Source organism: Carcharodon carcharias (assembly GCF_017639515.1).
Source record: "Carcharodon carcharias isolate sCarCar2 chromosome 35 unlocalized genomic scaffold, sCarCar2.pri SUPER_35_unloc_8, whole genome shotgun sequence".
In the NCBI taxonomy this organism is placed as follows: domain Eukaryota; kingdom Metazoa; phylum Chordata; class Chondrichthyes; order Lamniformes; family Lamnidae; genus Carcharodon; species Carcharodon carcharias.
This window is the reverse complement of record NW_024470724.1, coordinates 47,446-68,971: the sequence shown is the minus strand read 5'-3', so window position 1 is coordinate 68,971 and position 21,526 is coordinate 47,446. Positions and strand designations below refer to the sequence as shown.

The window sequence follows — 21,526 nt, the reverse complement described above, 5'->3', positions numbered from 1 at the left end:
AGGGGTGCAGGGTATATCAGAGTGTTACAGTGAGGGGTGCGGGATATATCAGTGTGTTACAGTGAGGGTTGCGGGGTATATCAGTGTGTTACGGTGAGCGGTGCAGGGTATATCAGTGTGTTACAGTGAGGGGTGCAGGGTATATCAGAGTTTTACAGTGAGGGGTGCGGGGTATATCAGTGTGTTACAGTGAGGGGTGCGGGGTATATTAGCGTGTTACAGTGAGGGGTGCAGGGTATATCAGAGTGTTACAGTGAGGGGTGCGGGGTATATCAGAGTGTTACAGTGAGGGGTGCGGCGTATATCAGTGTGTTACAGTGAGGGGTGTGGGCTATATCAGTGTGTTACAGTGATGGGTGCGGGATATATCAGAGTGTTACAGTGAGGGGTGCGGGGTATATCAGAGTGTTACAGTGAGGGGTGCGGGATATATCAGAGTGTTACAGTGAGGGGTGCGGGGTATGTCAGAGTGTTACAGTGAGGGGTGCGGGGTATATCAGAGTGTTACAGTGAGGGGTGCGGGGTATATCAGAGTGTTACAGTGAGGGGTGCGGGATATATCAGAATGTTACAGTGAGGGGTGCGGGGTATGTCAGAGTGTTACAGTGAGGGGTGCGGGATATATCAGTGTTACAGTGAGGGGTGCGGGATATATCAGAGTGTTACAGTGAGGGGTGCGGGATATATCAGAATGTTACAGTGAGGGGTGCGGGATATATCAGAATGTTACAGTGAGGGGTGCGGGGTATGTCAGAGTGTTACAGTGAGGGGTGCGGGGTATGTCAGAGTGTTACAGTGAGGGGTGCGGGGTATGTCAGAGTGCTACAGTGAGGGGTGTGGTGTATATCAGAGTGTTACAGTGAGGGGTGTGGTGTATATCAGAGTGTTACAGTGAGGGGTGCGGGGTATGTCAGAGTGTTACAGTGAGGGGTACGGGGTATGTCAGTGTTACAGTGAGGGGTGTGGGGTATATCAGAGTGTCACAGTGAGGGGTGTGGTGTATATCAGAGTGTTACAGTGAGGGGTGTGGGGTATATCAGAGTGTTACAGTGAGGGGTGTGGGGTATAACAGAGTGTTACAGGGAGGGGTGCGGGGTATGTCAGAGTGTTACAGGGAGGGGTGTGGGGTATATCAGTGTGTTACAGGGAGGGGTTCGGGGTATGTCAGAGTGTTACAGTGAGGGGTGTGGGGTATATCAGTGTGTTACAGGGAGGGGTTCGGGGTATGTCAGAGTGTTACAGTGAGGAGTGTGGGGTATATCAGAGTGTTACAGGGAGGGGTTCGGGGTATGTCAGTGTGTTACGGTGAGGGGTGCAGGGTATATCAGATGTTACAGTGAGGGGTGCGGGGTATATCAGTGTGTTACGGTGAGGGGTGCAGGGTATATCAGAATGTTACAGTGAGGGGTGCGGGGTATATCAGAGTGTTACAGTGAGGGGTGCGGGGTATATCAGTGTGTTACGGTGAGGGGTGCAGGGTATATCAGTGTGTTACAGTGAGGGGTGCAGGGTATATCAGAGTGTTACAGTGAGGGGTGCGGGGTATATCAGTGTGTTACAGTGAGGGGTGCGGGGTATATCAGTGTGTTACAGTGAGGGGTGCAGGGTATATCAGAGTGTTACAGTGAGGGGTGCGGGGTATATCAGTGTGTTACAGTGAGGGGTGCGGGGTATATCAGAGTGTTACAGTGAGGGGTGCAGGGTATATCAGAGTGTTACAGTGAGGGGTGCGGGGTATATCAGAGTGTTACAGTGAGGGGTGCGGGTATATCAGTGTGTTACAGTGAGGGGTGTGGGCTATATCAGAGTGTTACAGTGAGGGGTGCGGGATATATCAGAGTGTTACAGTGAGGGGTGCGGGGTATATCAGAGTGTTACAGTGAGGGGAGCGGGATATATCAGAGTGTTACAGTGAGGGGTGCGGGGTATGTCAGAGTGTTACAGTGAGGGGTGCGGGGTATATCAGAGTGTTACAGTGAGGGGTGCGGGGTATATCAGAGTGTTACAGTGAGGGGTGCGGGATATATCAGTGTTACAGTGAGGGGTGCGGGATATATCAGAGTGTTACAGTGAGGGGTGCGGGATATATCAGAATGTTACAGTGAGGGGTGCGGGGTATGTCAGAGTGTTACAGTGAGGGGTGCGGGATATATCAGTGTTACAGTGAGGGGTGCGGGATATATCAGAGTGTTACAGTGAGGGGTGCGGGATATATCAGAATGTTACAGTGAGGGGTGCGGGGTATGTCAGAGTGTTACAGTGAGGGGTGCGGGGTATGTCAGAGTGTTACAGTGAGGGGTGCGGGGTATGTCAGAGTGTTACAGTGAGGGGTGTGGTGTATATCAGAGTGTTACAGTGAGGGGTGTGGGGTATATCAGAGTGTTACAGTGAGGGGTGCGGGGTATATCAGAGTGTTACAGTGAGGGGTGCGGGGTATATCAGAGTGTTACAGTGAGGGGTGTGGGGTATATCAGAGTGTTACAGTGAGGGGTGTGGGGTATATCAGAGTGTTACAGGGAGGGGTGCGGGGTATGTCAGAGTGTTACAGGGAGGGGTGTGGGGTATATCAGTGTGTTACAGGGAGGGGTTCGGGGTATGTCAGAGTGTTACAGTGAGGGGTGTGGGGTATATCAGTGTGTTACAGGGAGGGGTTCGGGGTATGTCAGAGTGTTACAGTGAGGGGTGTGGGGTATAACAGAGTGTTACAGTGAGGGGTGCGGGGTATGTCAGAGTGTTACAGTGAGGGGTGCGGGGTATGTCAGAGTGTTACAGTGAGGGATGCGGGGTATATCAGAGTGTTACAGTGAGGGGTGCGGGGTATATCAGTGTTTTACGGTGAAGGGTGCGGGGTATATCAGTGTTACAGTGAGGGGTGCGGGGTATATCAGAGTGTTATAGTCAGGGGTGCGGGGTATGTCAGTGTGTTACAGTGAGGGGTGCGGGGTATGTCAGTGTGTTACAGGTGAGGGGTGCAGGGTATATCAGTGTTACAGTGAGGGGTGCGGGGTATATCAGTGTGTTACGGTGAGGGGTGCAGGGTATCAGTGTGTTACAGTGAGGGGTGCAGGGTATATCAGAGTGTTACAGTGAGGGGTGCGGGGTATATCAGTGTGTTACAGTGAGGGGTGCGGGGTATATCAGTGTGTTACAGTGAGGGGTGCAGGGTATATCAGAGTGTTACAGTGAGGGGTGCGGGATATATCAGTGTGTTACAGTGAGGGTTGCGGGGTATATCAGTGTGTTACGGTGTGGGGTGCAGGGTATATCAGTGTGTTACAGTGAGGGGTGCAGGGTATATCAGAGTTTTACAGTGAGGGGTGCGGGGTATATCAGTGTGTTACAGTGAGGGGTGCAGGGTATATCAGAGTTTTACAGTGAGGGGTGCGGGGTATATCAGTGTGTTACAGTGAGGGGTGCAGGGTATATCAGAGTGTTACAGTGAGGGGTGCTGGATATATCAGTGTGTTACAGTGAGGGTCGCGGGGTATATCAGTGTGTTACGGTGAGCGGTGCAGGGTATATCAGTGTGTTACAGTGAGGGGTGCAGGGTATATCAGAGTTTTACAGTGAGGGGTGCGGGGTATATCAGTGTGTTACAGTGAGGGGTGCGGGGTATATTAGCGTGTTACAGTGAGGGGTGCAGGGTATATCAGAGTGTTACAGTGAGGGGTGCGGGGTATATCAGAGTGTTACAGTGAGGGGTGCGGGGTATATCAGTGTGTTACAGTGAGGGGTGTGGGCTATATCAGTGTGTTACAGTGATGGGTGCGCGACATATCAGAGTGTTACAGTGAGGGGTGCGGGGTATATCAGAGTGTTACAGTGAGGGGTGCGGGATATATCAGAGTGTTACAGTGAGGGGTGCGGGGTATGTCAGAGTGTTACAGTGAGGGGTGCGGGGTATATCAGAGTGTTACAGTGAGGGGTGCGGGGTATATCAGAGTGTTACAGTGAGGGGTGCGGGATATATCAGAATGTTACAGTGAGGGGTGCGGGATATATCAGAGTGTTACAGTGAGGGGTGCGGGATATATCAGAGTGTTACAGTGAGGGGTGCGGGATATATCAGAATGTTACAGTGAGGGGTGCGGGGTATGTCAGAGTGTTACAGTGAGGGGTGCGGGGTATGTCAGAGTGTTACAGTGAGGGGTGCGGGGTATGTCAGAGTGTTACAGTGAGGGGTGTGGTGTATATCAGAGTGTTACAGTGAGGGGTGTGGTGTATATCAGAGTGTTACAGTGAGGGGTGCGGGGTATGTCAGAGTGTTACAGTGAGGGGTACGGGGTATGTCAGTGTTACAGTGAGGGGTGCGGGGTATATCAGAGTGTTACAGTGAGGGGTGTGGGGTATATCAGAGTGTTACAGTGAGGGGTGTGGGGTATATCAGAGTGTTACAGTGAGGGGTGTGGGGTATATCAGAGTGTTACAGTGAGGGGTGTGGGGTATAACAGAGTGTTACAGGGAGGGGTGCGGGGTATGTCAGAGTGTTACAGGGAGGGGTGTGGGGTATATCAGTGTGTTACAGGGAGGGGTTCGGGGTATGTCAGAGTGTTACAGTGAGAGGTGTGGGGTATAACAGAGTGTTACAGTGAGGGGTGCGGGGTATATCAGTGTGTTACAGGGAGCGGTTCGGGGTATGTCAGAGTGTTACAGTGAGGGGTGTGGGGTATATCAGAGTGTTACAGGGAGGGGTTCGGGGTATGTCAGAATGTTACAGTGAGGGGTGTGGGGTATAACAGAGTGTTACAGTGAGGGGTGCGGGGTATGTCAGAGTGTTACAGTGAGGGGTGCGGGGTATGTCAGAGTGTTACAGTGAGGGGTGCGGGGTATATCAGAGTGTTACAGTGAGGGGTGCGGGGTATGTCAGAGTGTTACAGTGAGGGGTGCGGGGTATGTCAGAGTGTTACAGTGAGGGGTGCGGGGTATGTCAGAGTGTTACAGTGAGGGGTGCGGGGTATGTCAGAGTGTTACAGTGAGGGGTGCGGGGTATGTCAGAGTGTTACAGTGAGGGGTGCGGGGTATGTCAGAGTGTTACAGTGAGGGGTGCGGGGTATGTCAGAGTGTTACAGTGAGGGGTGCGGGGTATGTCGGAGTGTTACAGTGAGGGGTGCGGGGTATGTCAGTGGTAAGTAGTTGCCCACGGCTGTGAGGAAGGATTTTTGCAGCTGCCTTCGTGCCCAGTTCTTGTTGGCCTCTTCTCCGCAGCCTATTCCCGCCGCACCATGGCCTATTCCCGCCCATTATGCACAGCCTGTCTGCTGCCGCCCCACCGCCTCCTCCTCCGTTCAGTGCTGACTCACCGAAACCGTTGAGGTTTCGAGCACCTCTGTGTCAGGTTCTGTGCACGGCCTGCTGGTGCCGGCCCGGTTGCTGGGCAGGAGCGAGATATCTTCGTCGCTGCTCAGTTTGATCTTGGTGGTGCTCGAGGCCGCGCTGCTGGCATCGACACTGCTGCTCCTGGGCATGTCCACACGCTGTTCGAGGGGGGGAGAAGGGACAGCGGGTTATTCACCTGCCGCCTCGTCGAGTAGCTGCGCACCGCCACCCCCCCCCCCCCACCCCCCTCCCCAACGTTCCCGTTGTGATGCCCCCTTACCACCCCAGGAGCTCCCAATGCCTATCACTTCTCTTGGTACCAGAATGAGGCCATTCGGCCCCTCTGCTCCGTGCCGGTGTTTCCTGCCCCCCACACCCAGCCTCCTCCCACACCCCCCCCCCACCACTCCATCTCCCCCCCGCCCCGTATCCTTCTATTCCACTCTCTCCTTGTGTGTTTATCCAGCTCCTTAAACACATCGACACGATTCACCTCCACCCCCCTCCCTGTGGGAGCGAGTTCCATTCTCCCTGCTCTCCGGGTAAAGACCTTTCTCCTGAATTCCATCCCCCCTCGATCGGATTTATTAGGGACTGTCTTATATTGATGCCCCCCACCCCCCCCTAGTTCTGGTCTCTCCCTCCCTCCCCCACAAGTGGAAACATCTTCTCTACGCCGACCCTATCGAAACCCCCTCCATCATTTTAAAGAGCTTGATCAGGTCACCCCCTCAGCCTCCTCTTTCCCAGAGTAAAGAGCCCCGGCCGGTTCGACCTTTCCCGATAGGTATAACCTCTCCGATCTGGGATCATCCTCGTCAATCTGTTTCACACCTTCTCCAGTGTCTCCGTATCCTTTTTATAATAGGGAGACCGGAACTGTGCACAACATTCCGAGTGGGATACGGAGACCGGAACTGTGCACGGTATTCCGAGTGGGATACGGAGACCGGAACTGTGCGCGGTATTCCGAGTGGGATACGGAGACCGGAACTGTGCGCGGTATTCCGAGTGGGATACGGAGACCGGAACTGTGCGCGGTATTCCGAGTGGGATACGGAGACCGGAACTGTGCGCGGTATTCCGAGTGGGATACGGAGACCGGAACTGTGCACGGTATTCCGAGTGGGATACAGAGACTGGAGCTGTGACCGGTTTTCCAAGTGGGATAGGGAGACCGGAACTGCGTGCAGTATTAAAAGTGGATTCAGAGACTGGAATTGTGCACGGTACTTGAAGTGGGATAGGGAGACCGGGACTGTGCACTGTATTCCGAGTGTGATTCAGAGATCGGCATGGTGTACAGCAATCCATGTGTGGTCTCAGCAAGGTGTGGCCCAAGATTAATAACTCTCCCTTTATTGCCCAGAATCCTAATCTTCAATTCCCTCAGCTGCTCCCCATCTCTTACAAACTACACCCCTCCCTATCTCTGTAACCTCCTCCAGCCCCTACACTCCTCCCTATCTCTGTAACCTCCTCCAGCCCCTACACCCCTCCCTATCTCTGTAAACTCCTCCAGCCCCTACACCCCTCCCTATCTCTGTAACCTCCTCCAGCCCCCGACACCCCTCCCTATCTCTGTAACCTCCTCCAGCCCCTACACCCCTCCCTATCTCTGTAACCTCTTCCAGCCCCCTACACCCCTCCCTATCTCTGTAACCTCCTCCAGCACCTACACCCCTCCCTATCTCTGTAACCTCCTCCAGCCCTGACACCCCTCCCTATCTCTGTAACCTCCTCCAGCCCTGACACCCCTCCCTATCTCTGTAACCTCCTCCAGCCCCCTACACCCCTCCCTATCTCTGTAACCTCCTCCAGCCCCTACACCCCTCCCTATCTCTGTAACCTCCTCCAGCCCCTACACCCCTCCCTATCTCTGTAACCTCCTCCAGCACCGACAACCCTCACTATCTCTGTAACCTCCTCCAGCCCCTACACCACTCCCTATCTTTGTAACCTCCTCGAGCACCGACACCCCTCCCTATCTCTGTAACCTCCTCCAGCACCGACACCCCTCCCTATCTCTGTAACCTCCTCCAGCCCCTACACCCCTCCCTATCGCTGTAACCTCCTCCAACCCCTACACCCCTCCCTATCTCTGTAACCTCCTCCAGCCCCTACACCCCTCCCTATCGCTGTAACCTCCTCCAGCCCCTACACCCCTCCCTATCTCTGTAACCTCCTCCAGCCCCTAAAACCCTACCTATCTCTGTAACCTCCTCCAGCCCCTACACCCCTCCCTATCTCTGTAACCTCCTCCAGCCCCTACACCCCTCCCTATCTCTGTAACCTTCTCCAGCCCCTACACCCCTCCCTATCTCTGTAACCTCCTCCAGCCCCTACAACCCTCCCTATTTCTGTAACCTCCTCCAGCCCCTACAACGCTCCCTATCTCTGTAACTACCTCCAGCCCCTACAACCCTCCCTATCTCTGTAACCTCCTCCAGCCCCCACAACCCTCCCTATCTCTGTAATCTCCTCCAGCCCCTACACCCCTCCCTATCTCTGTAACCTCCTCCAGCCCTACACCCCTCCCTATCTCTGTAACCTCCTCCAGTCCCCTACACCCCTCCCTATTTCTGTAACCTCCTCCAACCCCTACAACGCTCCCTATCTCTGTAACCACCTCCAGCCCCTACAACCCTCCCTATCTCTGTAACCTCCTCCAGCCCCTACAACGCTCCCTATCTCTGTAACCACCTCCAGTCCCCTACAACCCTCCCTATGTCTGTAACCTCCTCCAGCCCCAACAACCCTCCCTATCTCTGTAACCTCCTCCAGCCCCTACAACCCTCCCTATCTCTGTAATCTCCTCCAGCCCCTCCACCCCTCCCTATCTCCGTAACCTCATCCAGCCCCTACAACCCACCCTATCTTTGTAACCTCATCCAGCCCCTACATCCCTCCCTATCTCTGTAACCTCCTCCAGCCCCTACACCCCTCCCTATCTCTGTAACATCTTCCAGCCTCTACAACCCTCCCTATCTCTGTAACCTCCTCCAGCCCCTACAACCCTCCCTATCTCTGTAACCTCCTAAAACCCTCCAAGATCTCTGCGCTCCTCCAATTCCGGCCTCTCGAGCATCCCCCGATTCCCATCGCTCCACCATTGGCGGCCGTGCCTTGAGCTGCCTGGTGGGGGGGTGCCCTGAGCTCTGGAATTCCCTCCCTGAACCTCTCCGACACCCCACTCTCTCTCTCTCCCTCCTCCTTTACGATGCTCCTTAAAAGCTGACCTCTTTGACCGAGCGTTCGGTCACCTGTCCCTAATATCTCCCCGTGTGGGGTCAAACTTGGAGTGATTTACGCCCCTGTGAAGTGCCCTGGGGAGGCTTTGCCACAACGCTCGAGAAACGCATCCCCACAACGTTCCCACTTCACTGGACCGAAAGGGCTGAAGGAGCCGTCTCCTACCAGCTTATCCCTCCTGCGATCTGGAGCCTGGGGCCGCATGTTCTCGAAGTCTTCCTCCGCCAGGAACTCCGGGCTGTCTTCCCACTTGTGCATGGCTCCTGTCCTGGGGCTCAAGCCCACCGTCCAGCTAGCGGCCAGGGATTGAGGAGAGGGCAGCCGCAGTGTGTGGCTGGCCGGCTGAGTCGCGGGGTCCACCGGCAAGATGGCCATGGGCGAGGGGGCCGGCTCCTGAGGCCACAGCGACTTCGTTACGGTCGGGAGGGGCAGGCCGCTCGGGTCCAGCTTGGGATCTGCAGTGAGGGGAGAGGGGGGGGCAAGACCGAGGAGAAAACAGGCAATTCACCATCCGATTGCGATGCCAACACTGTGAATGCCACCCACCCACCGCTCCCCCCTCAAAATACCCCCACCAACCACCCACCACCCTCATTTCCATCATGGCCTCGAGATGACCAGAAGAGCCACCCCACCCAACAGGTAAACCTTAAGTACTTTTACCCCACGCGCACCAACGCTCCCCATGTGCCCCGCCCCCGCCAACCCACCCCGCCCCATACCAACCAACCCCACCCCCGCCAACCTCCCATCCCAACCAGCCCCGCCCCCACCAACCTCCCATCCCAACCAGCCCCGCCCCATACCAACCAACCCCACCAACCTCCCATCCCAACCAGCCCCGCCCCTGCCAACCAGCCCCGCCCCCACCAACCTCCCATCCCAAACTGCCCGGCCCCCACCAACCTCCCATCCCAACTTGCCCCGCCCCCACCAAACAGCCCCACCCACGCCAACCAGCCCCGCCCCCACCAACCTCCAATCCCAGCCTGCCCCGCCCCCACCAACCAGCCCCGCCCCCACCAACCTCCCATCCCAACCTGCCCCACCCCCGCCAACCAGCCCCGCCCCCACCAACCTCCCATCCCAACCTGCCCCACCCCCGCCAACCAGCCCCGCCCCCACCAACCTCCCATCCCAACCTGCCCCGCCCCGCCAACCAGCCCCGCCCCCACCAACCTCCCATCCCAACCTGCCCCGCCCCAGCCAACCAGCCCCGCCCCCACCAACCTCCCATCCCAACCTGCCCCGCCCCCGCCAACCAGCCCCGCCCCCACCAACCTCCCATCCCAACCTGCCCCACCCCGCCAACCAGCCCCGCCCCCACCAACCTCCCATCCCAACCTGCCCCACCCCCGCCAACCTGCCCCGCCCCCACCAACCTCCCATCCCAACCTGCCCCACCCCCGCCAACCTCCCATCCCAACCTGCCCCACCCCCGCCAACCTGCCCCGCCCCCACCAACCTGCCATCCCAACCTGCCCCGCCCCCACCAACCAGCACCACCCCCGCCAACCAGCCCCGCCCCTACCAACCTCCCATCCCAACCTGCCCCGCCCCCACCAACCAGCACCGCCCCCGCCAACCTGCCCCGCCCCCTCCAGCCTGTCCCGCCCCCGCGAACCTCCCATCCCAACCTGCCCCGCCCCTTTCCAACCTGTCCTTGCCATTGCAGGCGGGGCCAGCACTTACTGCCCTGAAGAAGGCCAAGTGTGCTCCATTGTGTCTGGTCGGAAACAGGGCAGGCCAATCGGCATGCAGCAAGGTCGCGCGAGCAGCCAAGCGTTAACGGCCAGCGTTTCTTCCACTGACACAGGCAGAGGGCAAAATGTCAGCCGCTGGGCAGCGGGGAGAACCCCCTTCACCCAGCCCTCGTCCTCCCCCCTCCCGCACTCGTCGACTGATCTTGGACGTCCAACTGAGGGAGCAGAAGCGGGGGGCTCGGGTTTAACGTCTCATCCCGGAAGGCGGCATCTCCAACAGAGCAGGGCTCCCTCAGCACTGACCCTCCCACAGTGCGGCACTCCCTCAGCACTGACCCTCCGACAGTGCGGCGCTCCGTCAGCACTGACCCTCCGACAGTGCGGCGCTCCCTCAGCACTGACCCTCCCACAGTGCGGCGCTCCCTCAGTGCTGACCCTCCGATAGTGCGGCGCTCCCTCAGCACTGACCCTCCGACAGCGCGGCTCTCCCTCAGCACTGACCCTCCGACAGTGCGGCGCTCCCTCAGCACTGACCCTCCGACAGTGCGTCGCACCCTCAGCACTGACCCTCCGACAGTGCGGCGCTCCCTCAGCACTGACCCTCCGACAGTGCGGCGCTCCCTCAGCACTGACCCTCCGCCAGTGCGGCTCTCCCTCAGCACTGACCCTCCGACAATGCGGCGCTCCCTCAATGCTGATCCTCTGACAGTGCAGCACTCCCTCACCACTGACCCTCCGATAGTGCGGCGCTCCCTCAGCACTGACCCTCCGACAGTGCGGTGCTGACCCTCCGACAGTGCGGTGCTCCCTCAGCACTGACCCTCCGACAGTGCGGTGCTCCCTCAGCACTGACCCTCCGACAGTGCGGTGCTCCCTCAGCACTGACCCTCCGACAGTGCGGCGCTGACCCTCCGACAGTGCGGTGCTCCCTCAGCACTGACCCTCCGACAGTGCGGTGCTCCCTCAGCACTGACCCTCCGACAGTGCGGCGCTCCCTCAGCACTGACCCTCCGACAGTACGGCGTTCCCTCAGCACTGACCCTCCGACAGTGCGGCGCTCCCTCAGCACTGACCCTCCGACAGTGTGGCGCTCCCTCAGCACTGACCCTCCGACAGTGCGGCGCTCCCTCAATGCTGATCCTCTGACAGTGCAGCACTCCCTCACCACTGACCCTCCGATAGTGCGGCGCTCCCTCAGCACTGACCCTCCGACAGTGCGGCGCCCCCTCAGCACTGACCCTCCGACAGCGCAGCGCTCCCTCAGCATTGACCCTCTGGCAGCGCGGCGCTCTCTCAGCACTGACCCTCCGGCAGCGCGGCGCTCCCTCAGCACTGACCCTCCAGCAGCGCGGCACACCCTCAGCACTGACCCTCAGACAGTGCGGCGCTCCCTCAATGCTGACCCTCCCTCAGTGTGGCGCTCCATCAGTATTAAGCGGTGCCGAGTGGGTCAGTGCAGAGGCTGAAGAGGTGGGCATGACCGAGGGGGCAGGGGAGAGGGTGGGGAAGTGGCAGGAATGCATGGGTGATGGGTCAGGCTTTCATATTTAGACCAGGGTGTGTAGTGGGAACTGAAGGCACATATTCACGCTCTATTTTTACATTCTCATTTTAGATTCTAACAGCAAGATTTCCAAAGGGAACAGCCCCGTTGAAGTATGTCATTTCACAGCACATCTTCTAGTGGGAGGGTGCAATTACAGCGTGACAGGTTTACAGAGTCAAGGTCCATTCTAAATTTGAACATGCGAGGCTGTAATGGATAAAGGTGGGTGTGCAAACGTTTTATCGAGTCATAGCAGACTGTTGTGCGGGAGTTACAGTGGATGTTTTAATAGGACATTGGGGAAGGGCCAGGTAGAGTTTCCCCCTCTGACAACCTGCTCGTCGTTTTTCACGGTAACCTTTTCGAAAACTGCCTCAACAAAGCGCCCCCGGGTATATTTTGAAGGGCTGCAGCTTCGTGCTGCTCGACGAATGCGGCTCAGAGTGGGTTTCCATGAAGAGCAGGCCCAACCCCTCGAGGAACTTGATCTTCAATGACCAAAAAGGCTGCATCAAAATGGCACAGGAACTCTGAGGGTCCCTCGAGAGGTGGGGGTTGCGAAGGGAGATCTGCCATGGCGGGGTCCAGGGACGAAGGGGGATTTTGAGCGACAAGGTTGGGTTGGAGAAGCCGGGAGCTCCTCGGAGTGCAGGGAGATTGATTGGGGGGTGGTGGCGGGGGGAGGTTCGATCGAGGCGGACAAGATCAGGACAGGGTTGGATAAGGTAGACGAAGAAAAGCTGCTCCCGTTGGTTAATCGAACATGGACTGGGTTTGGCGGGGGTGGGGTGGGGGGGGTGGTGTGGATTTAAGGTGTTGGGCAGGGGTAGGGGAGTGGTGGTGGGGTGGGTGGGGGGTCAGGAAGCCGGGAACACGCCGGGCCCACCCGCGTGGTGTTAGCACGTTACTTACTCTGGGCGGGCGGGAGCTTCCGCGGCCAGAGGGGCGCTCCCCGGCTCGTGGTGTCCAAGTCAGAATCGTCATCTGCAGGTCAGAGGGAACAAAGGCGGGGAAGGCGGGTGAAGCAGCAGCAGCAGCAGCAACGCCAAAAGCTAATCGCTCGCAAGAGTAACGCGATCCCGCCAGCGCCTCCGACGACCTCGGGGGTTACCCCAGCTAAAGAGCCCCGTGGCCGAGTAGGTGTTAGTCGCTGTCGGAATGTACTTCAGGGGCCGGACCAATTTGCGCGCAGCAAGCTCCCGCAAAGAGCCATCAGGTAACAACTTGTTTTTTTCAGTGATGCTGTACAGGGTTTGTTGGCACAGCCATGGGAGAGCTAACCCCTCCCCTCCACACGCTTCCCCCCTCCCCCAACCCAAACCCAACCCCACCACCCCCATCACCCCCCCACCCAACCCCACCAACCCCAACCACCCCCCCCACCCAACCCCATCACCCCCAACCCCCCCAATCCAACCCCACCACCCCCAACCACCTCCATCCCCAACCCCACCACCCCCAACCCCCCCCAATCCAACCCCACCACCCCCATCCCCCCCTACCCAAACCCACCACCCCCAAACCCCCCCACCACCCCCATCCCCAAGCCCTCCACCCCCACCCAACCCCACCACCCCCATCCCCCCCCTACCCAAACCCACCACCCCCAAACCCCCCCACCACCCCCATCCCCAAGCCCTCCACCCCCACCCAACCCCACCACCCCCATCCCCCCCCAATCCAACCCCACCACCCCCATCCCCCCCCACCCAACCCCACCACCCCCAACCCCCCCCACCACCCCCATCCCCAACCCCACCACCCCCATCCCCCCCAATCCAACCCCACCACCCCCAACACCCCCAATCCAACCCCAACACCCCCATCCCCCCCACCACCCCCATCCCCCCCACCCAACCCCACCACCCCCATCCCCCCCCAATCCAACCCCACCACCCCCATCCCCCCCGCAATCCAACCCCACCACCCCCATCCCCCCCCAATCCAACCCCACCACCCCCATCCCCCCCCAATCCAACCCCACCACCCCCATCACCCCCCCACCCAACCCCACCATCCCCAAACCCTCCCAATCCAACCCCACCACCCCCATCCCCCCCACCACTCCCATCCCCCCCGACCCAACCCCACCACCCCCATCAGCCCCGACCCAACCCCACCACCCCCATCCCCCCCCGACCCAACCCCACCCCCCCCAATCCAACCCCACCACCCCCATCCCCCCCCCCACCACCCCCATCCCCAACCACACCACCCCCATCCCCCCCCACCCAACCCCACCACCCCCATCCCCCCCAACCCAACCCCACCACCCCCAACCCAACCACACCACCCCCCAACCCAACCCCACCACCCCCAACCCCCCCAACCCAACCACACCACCCCCATCACCCCGCACCCAACCCCAACCACACCACCCCCATCACCCCGCACCCAACCCCAACCACACCACCCCCATCCCCCTCCAACCCAACCACACCACCCCCATCGCCCTGCACCCAACCCCAACCACACCACCCCCATCCCCCCCAACCCAACCCCACCACCCCCAACCCCCCCACCCAACCACATGACCCCCATCGCACCACACCCAACACCAACCACACCACCCCCATCCCCCCCACCCAACCCCACCACCCCCAACACCCCCCACCCAACCCCACCACCCTCACCCCAACCACACCACCCCCATCCCCCGGCACCCAACCCCAACCACACCACCCCCATCCCCCCCCACCCAACCCCACCACCCCCACCCAACCCCACCACCTTCACCCCAACCACACCACCCCCATCCCCCCGCACCCAACCCCAACCACACCGCCCACAGCCCCTGCACCCAACCCCAACCACCCCCATCACCCCCCCACCCAACCCCACCACCCCCAACCCAACCCCACCACCCCCATCCCCCCACCACCCCCCCATCCCCCCACCACCCCCAAACCCAACCCCCGCACCCAACCCCAACTCCACCACCCCCATCCCCCCGCACCCAACCCCAACCACACTACCCCCATCCCCCCCATCCAACCCCAACCACCCCCAAACCCAACCCCCCGCACCCAACCCCAACTCCACCACCCCCATCCCCCCGCACCCAACCCCAACCACACTACCCCCATCCCCCCCACCTTCACCCCAACCACCCCCAAACCCAACCCCCCGCACCCAACCCCAACTCCACCACCCCCATCCCCCCGCACCCAACCCCAACCACACTACCCCCATCCCCCCCATCCAACCCCAACCACACCACCCCCATCCCCCCCTATCCAACCACCCCCACCCAAACCCACCACCCCCAAACCCTCCCAATCCAACCCCACCACCCCCAACCCCCCCACCACCCCCATCCCCCCCGACCCAACCCCACCACCCCCATCACCCCCGACCCAACCCCACCACCCCCATCCCCCCCCGACCCAACCCCACCACCCCCATCCCCCCCACCCCCGACCCAACCCCACCACCCCCATCCCCCCCACCGACAACCCCAACCCCACCACCCCCATCTACCATCCCCCCCCCACCCCGCCCGTTGCAGCACAGTCACAGAGGTTTGAGACCAACTGAGAGGGCAGATGGGGGGCCAAGGGTTTAAGCTCTCAGTCCGTGAGATAGTGCGGCGCTTCCTCAGCACTGACCCACTGACAGTGCGGTGCTCCCTCAGCACTGTCCCTCCGACAGTGCGGCGCTCCCTTAGCACCGACCCTCCGACAGTACGGCGCTCCCTCAGCGCCGACCCTCCGACAGTGTGCCACTCCCTCAGCGCCGATGCACCGACAGTGCAGTGCTCCCTCAGCACTGACCCTCCGACAGTGTGGCGTTCCCTCAGCACTGACCCTCCGACAGTGCGGCGCTCCCTCAGCACTGACTCTCCCACAGTGCAGCGCTCCCTCAGCACTGACCCTCCGACAGTGCGGTGCTCCCTCAGCACCGACCCTCCCACAGTGCGGCGCTCCCCCAGCACTGACCCTCAGACAGTGCGGTGTTCCCTCAGCTCTGACCCTCCGACAGTGCGGCGCTCCCTCAGCACCGACCCTCCCACAGTGCAGCGCTCCCTCAGCACTGACCCTCAGACAGTGCGGTGTTCCCTCAGCTCTGACCCTCCGACAGTGCGGTGTTCCCTCAGCTCTGACCTTCCGACAGTGCGGTGTTCCCTCAGCTCTGACCCTCCGAAAGTGCGGCGCTCCCTCAGCTCTGACCCTCCGACAGCGCGGTGCTCCCGCAATACTGTTGATAATAAATACTGGCTGACCTCCAATGATCATTTTCCACTTAGGGAAAAGCATGACAAACAGTGAAGTAGGGTCAGAGTTCAGGGCTTGGCTGTCAGCGGGTGGATGGATGGCCCAGGCTGTGCTGGGGTGGGGAGGGTCAATTCAGTCCACAGGCAACAGGAACTGGTTCATGCGTTCTCACAGCCACACTTGAAGTTCCAATTCTGACATTTCTCAGGGAACCAGCCTTCTGGGGTCCTGTCATGCCATAGCACCTCTGCTGGTGGCAGGGTGCAATTACGGCGTGACATGTTTACATAGGCGCTTCCCATCATAAACATTGGCGCGGGGTTACCGATGGGGCAAGGTGGGCGCGTGAATGTCGAACGTTTACTGTTACCACAGAGGAGTCTCAGCGCATTTGCCGGAGCATAGGCGCGGTGTGCTATACCCAGCAGCGCTCGTCGATGTACTTGCCTGCAGAGGCTGCCTCTTGTGGCCGCCATAATGAGCCTCTCCTCGGCTCATGTCGCCCACCCTCAAAATCCACCTCAGGCACTGTGGAGCAAACAGCAAGAAGGCAACAAAGCTGTTTGGAGCCGTTGCTGACCAAGGATACGACTGACCGCCTGCCCCATCTCCGCTGTTCTGCCTCATCCCCATACTGTCCCAACCCCTCGGTTTCCAGAAAAAGAAACTCCCCTGATCCCCGTCTTGAATAAACTCAATGTCCGAGGAGCCTCCAGGGTGGGGGAGAATTCCGAAGAATCACCAGGATGAAGGAATTCCTCTTCATCTCAGTCCTGAACGGCCGGCCCCTTAGCCTGGGAGTGAGACCCTCCCACCCCTCGCTCGAGACTCTGAATAAAAGCTGTTGCTTGGGAACTTTTTACTGGGTGGGGGTGCCGGGAGTGTTGGGCCTGGATTATGGTGCTTTCTGGAGTTGGGGCAGGGGGCGCGGTGGGGAGGGAGGGGGCTGTGTTTGGGAGGGAGGAGGGTGTGTTTGGGAGGGAGGGGAGGAGAAGGTGTCTCCAACCCACCACCCTCTAACCCAGAGGAGATACGGGACCCGTTGACCCCTGGCTGACACCTGCGTTACCCGGTGTAAGGTCCTACCCAGATTGTAGTAGAGGCTGGTAGAGCCTCTGGTATGCGCTAGTGAGACCAGATCAAGTGTCTGGTGTTCAAGCGAAGCCGGGTCCAAGAGCTGGGGTTAGAGGGTAGACGGTGCAGGCTTGGACTAGGGTGAGCAAGCGAATTCCAGCCCCCATTCTAAAGGCACAGATTCGGCTCTTATTTTTGTGACCCCGGTTATAAATTCAACACCAGGGGGCGACAGTGGCTTGGCGGGCCATGTCTCCAGACCAGTAATCCAGAAGCCTCGGCTCATGCTCTGGGGACACGGGTTCAAATCCCCTCCTCGGTGCGGGGGGGTGGGGAGGCAGTTAAATTCAGTGAATAAATCTGGAGCATGAAGCTTAGTCTCAGTGAAGAGGAGATTTACAAGGATGTTGCCACCCAGGACTGCAAAATTGCAGCTATGAGGGGAGATATTGGTTAGGTTGGGGGAGTTCTCCTTGGGGCAGAGGAGGCTGAGGGAGAGACTTGATTGAGGTATGCAAGGAGGTGAGGGGCCTACTTTCCCTTAGCAGAGAGGTCAATGACTAAGGGGGGATGGGAGGGTGGGGGGGGGGGCATATTTCTTAGCCGGCGTGGGCAGGATGGGTCAAGTGGCGTCTTCCTGTGCTGCAGAATTTTTCTACATTTTTCTAACTACCCGAAAAGGAGGAATGTGTGGCGACGTGGAGAGAAGGCAGGGGGGTTGGCAGCACGTGAACTGCTCCTTAGGCGAGCTAGCTGAGTGGCTGAGTGGCCTTCATCTGTGCCATCCCGATTCTATCACTCCTGATGGCGACTCACGGCGACGATCATCGATTGTCGTAAAAGATCTGCCGGGTTCACTAATGTCCTTCAGGGAAGGAAATCTACCGTCCTTACCCGGTCTGGCCTACACGTGACTACAGACCCACAGCAATATGGTTGACTCTTAACTGCCCCTCTGAAATGGCCTAGCAAGTCAGTCGGTTCAAGGGGTGGGCAACAAATGAAAGGATAAAGGACGGCCCTCTTAAAACGTGTCACACCACATGACCTCCACGGGTGACAGAATGTTTTAACAGCGTGACATGTTTACATACACCTTCCCCATTATCAGTGTTGAGAAAGGCAGACGTGCGCATGTTAAGCTACGCAGAGAGACGTGCGCGCGTTCGGGTGCACGTTCTAGCTCTAGACATGAGCAACGCTTGAGGCATTCAGTAACATACGTACCCTGGAAAGTTACGGGCTGAGACCAAGTCGATGTCCTCCGGCTCGGTGAGACCTGTGGGTCAGCCTCCACGATGTTAACCAAGGGTACTAGGAGAAAAGACAGACAAATAATATAGCAAAATCACAATCTCTTGACACGGGAAACATCATTACACGTTGGGAGTTAACGACTCTTGCTGCACAGCTCACCAGAGCCCTTCGTTACAAATGCATGCATCTAGCTACCTTTGTCCTTTCGTAGCAGCCGATCGAAAAACAGCAAGGTTCCCCAGACATCAATGTAAGAATGACTGGTTTTGAGTGATACTGATTCAGAGATTCCCGGGATACCAGGGAGAGCATGAGCCACCCATGACCCTCGACTGCTTCCCCCCACCCACCCACCCACCCCCCCCCGGGTCCCAGACCTCACTCTTTTCCCCATCATGGTGAAAATCAGGAGGAAAAGCTATGGACCCCAGAAGCCTAGATCTCCAGTAACACCTGCAGGATTTTTAAACTTTAAGAGATTTATTCACAAGAAAAAAAAACTTAAGGCAGAAGATTAAAGTTATACAGTTGGAACAGATTTACAAAACTTCCGCCAAAAAAACCTACTTGGTTGGAACACATCAGCAAACTGCTTGGCGACAACTCTCATGGATTTTTAACTATTAAAAATCCAGTAATATTACCCCAACAAAATTGCAATTACTTTAGTAAAGGTGTACCACACGGCTCCGACTGCTCAAATATTTCCACTCTGCTGTGGAAATCCAAGGAAGTTCAGAACACAAACTGCTCTCTGAAGCAGACATTTTTTTTTTTCTCCTGGTCAGATATCGTGTCTTCACCCACAGCATGGAGCTGGTCTCAGGGCATCTCCCCCGCACAGCCGCCACGACTCAGCTCAACGTCTCCCCTTAAATGTCCTTTTCCCCTCTTGCATCTCAGATTCCACTGTCCTCAACACCTCTTGGAACTCAACTTTTCCAAACTGCAAAAATCTTTCCTGCTTGCCTCTACTTTCTGATCAAGTAAAATTTAACAGCCTTCCCTTGTTCACTAATGAAACATTTCTAAGTTGTAAAAGTCCCTTAAACTCCCCTTTTGAAAGGTAACAGCTGAAATGCCAAGTCCCTACCTATCTCCGCGCGCAAATATTTAAAACCCGACTTGTTTACCTGTAAAATCCAACTTTCCCCCCCCCCCCCCACACCCGGTTGGATTAATCACGGACACACACAGACACACTTCCTTCTTTAGGGAACATCCTCATTATCGTCAAAATATTTTAACAAAAAAAAAAGACACCCATTTTCACAGCAGTCAGAGGGTTACTCGCAATGGCTTCTCTTCCCACTGGTACCTCTGACATCGCGCCAAGGATCCGTCCTTATTTATCCCCCCAACCCCCTGCTGTGGACCCGGGTTCGAATCCCGCCGGAATTAAAACTCAATTCACAAATCTGGATTCGAAAGCCGGTCTCGGTGGTTGTGATGACCATGACAACTGTCGTCGATTGTCGGAAGGGCCACTCCTCCTCCTCCTCCTCCTCCTCCTCCCCCCCCAACCCCACCCCGCCTCCGGTTCGCTAATGCGGCCTTTTGGGACGGAAATCTGCCACCTTTGCCCAGTCTGGCCTACACGTGACTCCAGGCCCCACAGCTTCTGGGAAACCGCCCCGGGAAACGCTCAGCTCAAAGGGCAATTTGGGGACGGGCAACAAAAAATCTGGACCTTCCCAGCGATCCCATGAAAGGATCCCGGATACCATGCCGACCCCCCCCGCCCCGCCCCAACCCCCTCTCCGCTGCCTGCCCGACATGTAGCGCTGCGTGAGCAGAGGTCCCCTCCAGACGAACGCGCGGGGAGGGCTGAAGTCTTGAGGCCCCCTGCACCCCCATCAACCGCCCCCCCACCCCCCCCACTGTCCCTCTGGCAAACGTTTGAGGCTGTTGGCGACCCCTCGTGGCACGTTTGACCACGATGAGTTCGTGGCCGCGCGCCATGACCCACGTACCTCAACTCCGCAGCTTTGGCCAAATTCTGCCGTCGCATCAACTCAGGATCTTGAAAGCCCCGAAATCCTTTTCCTATTTCGAGGTTTGACTTGCCGGAAACATTCACTCTGTGCCCGTTCGGTCAAAACATTCCACCGCTTTAAAGGCCTCGATGAGGGTCACCACTGCTCACCCTCCCCCATCCCCCACCCCCCACCCCCCATTGAGCTGCCTTTTTACAAGAGGCAAATGAGCCCCAGCCTGTCGATCCTTCCCCATTCCGTACACCCAGACCTTTCTGGGATCACCCTCTGTAAATCTCCACACCCTCTCCAGTGTCTCGATACCCTTTTTAAAACATGGCAGCCAGGACCACCCACAGGGCGGCCTAACCCAGGCTGTGTACAGCTTCAGCAACGTGCGTACTTGCCACGTGCATCCTTCTATAAATAAGGTCATAGTGCTTGGTTTCCATTTTGATGGCCTTTGCTAACTTGCGGTGCAATGTTTAGTGATTGGTCTATTTATACAATGAGATTCCTTTGTTTCTCTACCCTCCAGCACTGACCCCCCCCTCCATCCCCCCACCCCCCCGCACAGTGCGGCGCTCCCTCAGCACTGACCCTCCCACAGTGCGGCGCTCCCTCAGCACTGACCCTCCCACAGTGCGGCGCTCCCTCAGCCCTGACCCTCCGACAGCGCGGCGCTCCCTCAGCACTGACCCTCCCACAGTGCTGTGCTCCCTCAGCACTGACCCTCCGACAGCGCGGCGCTCCCTCAGCACTGACCCTCCCACAGTGCTGTGCTCCCTCAGCCCTGACCCTCCGACAGTGCGGCGCTCCCTCAGCACTGACCCTCCGACAGTGCGGGGCTCCCTCAGCACTGACCCTCCGACAGTGCAGGGTTCCCTCAGCACTGACCCTCCGACAGTGCGGCGCTCCCTCAGCACTGACCCTCCGACAGCGCGGGTCTCCCTCAGCACTGACCCTCTGACAGCGCGGCGCTCCCTCAGCACTGACCCCCCCACCCCACAGTGCAACACTCGCTCAGCACTGACCCTCTGACAGCACGGCGCTCCTTCAGCACTGACTCTCCGACGGTGCGACGCTCCGTCAGCACTGACCCTCCGACGGTGCGGCACTCCCTCAGCGCTGACCCTCCGACAGCGCCGCGCTCCCTCAGCGCTGACCCTCCGACAGCGCCGCACTCCC

General features: G+C 58.5%; 1 protein-coding gene across 1 annotated transcript in view; it reads right to left on the bottom strand.

Moving 5' to 3' along the window:
* LOC121274275 (histone deacetylase 6-like) overlaps nucleotides 1–21,526 on the bottom strand; it is a gene marked incomplete at its 5' end in the record, with an annotated part of 77,828 nt that overhangs the window by 10,397 nt on the left and 45,905 nt on the right. Inside the window, 4 exons of the mRNA XM_041181500.1 lie at nucleotides 5,301–5,474; nucleotides 8,734–9,023; nucleotides 12,730–12,801; nucleotides 18,333–18,419. Of these exons, the coding sequence (XP_041037434.1) occupies nucleotides 5,301–5,474; nucleotides 8,734–9,023; nucleotides 12,730–12,801; nucleotides 18,333–18,419 (623 nt within the window). The remainder of the gene's footprint in view (nucleotides 1–5,300; nucleotides 5,475–8,733; nucleotides 9,024–12,729; nucleotides 12,802–18,332; nucleotides 18,420–21,526) is intronic.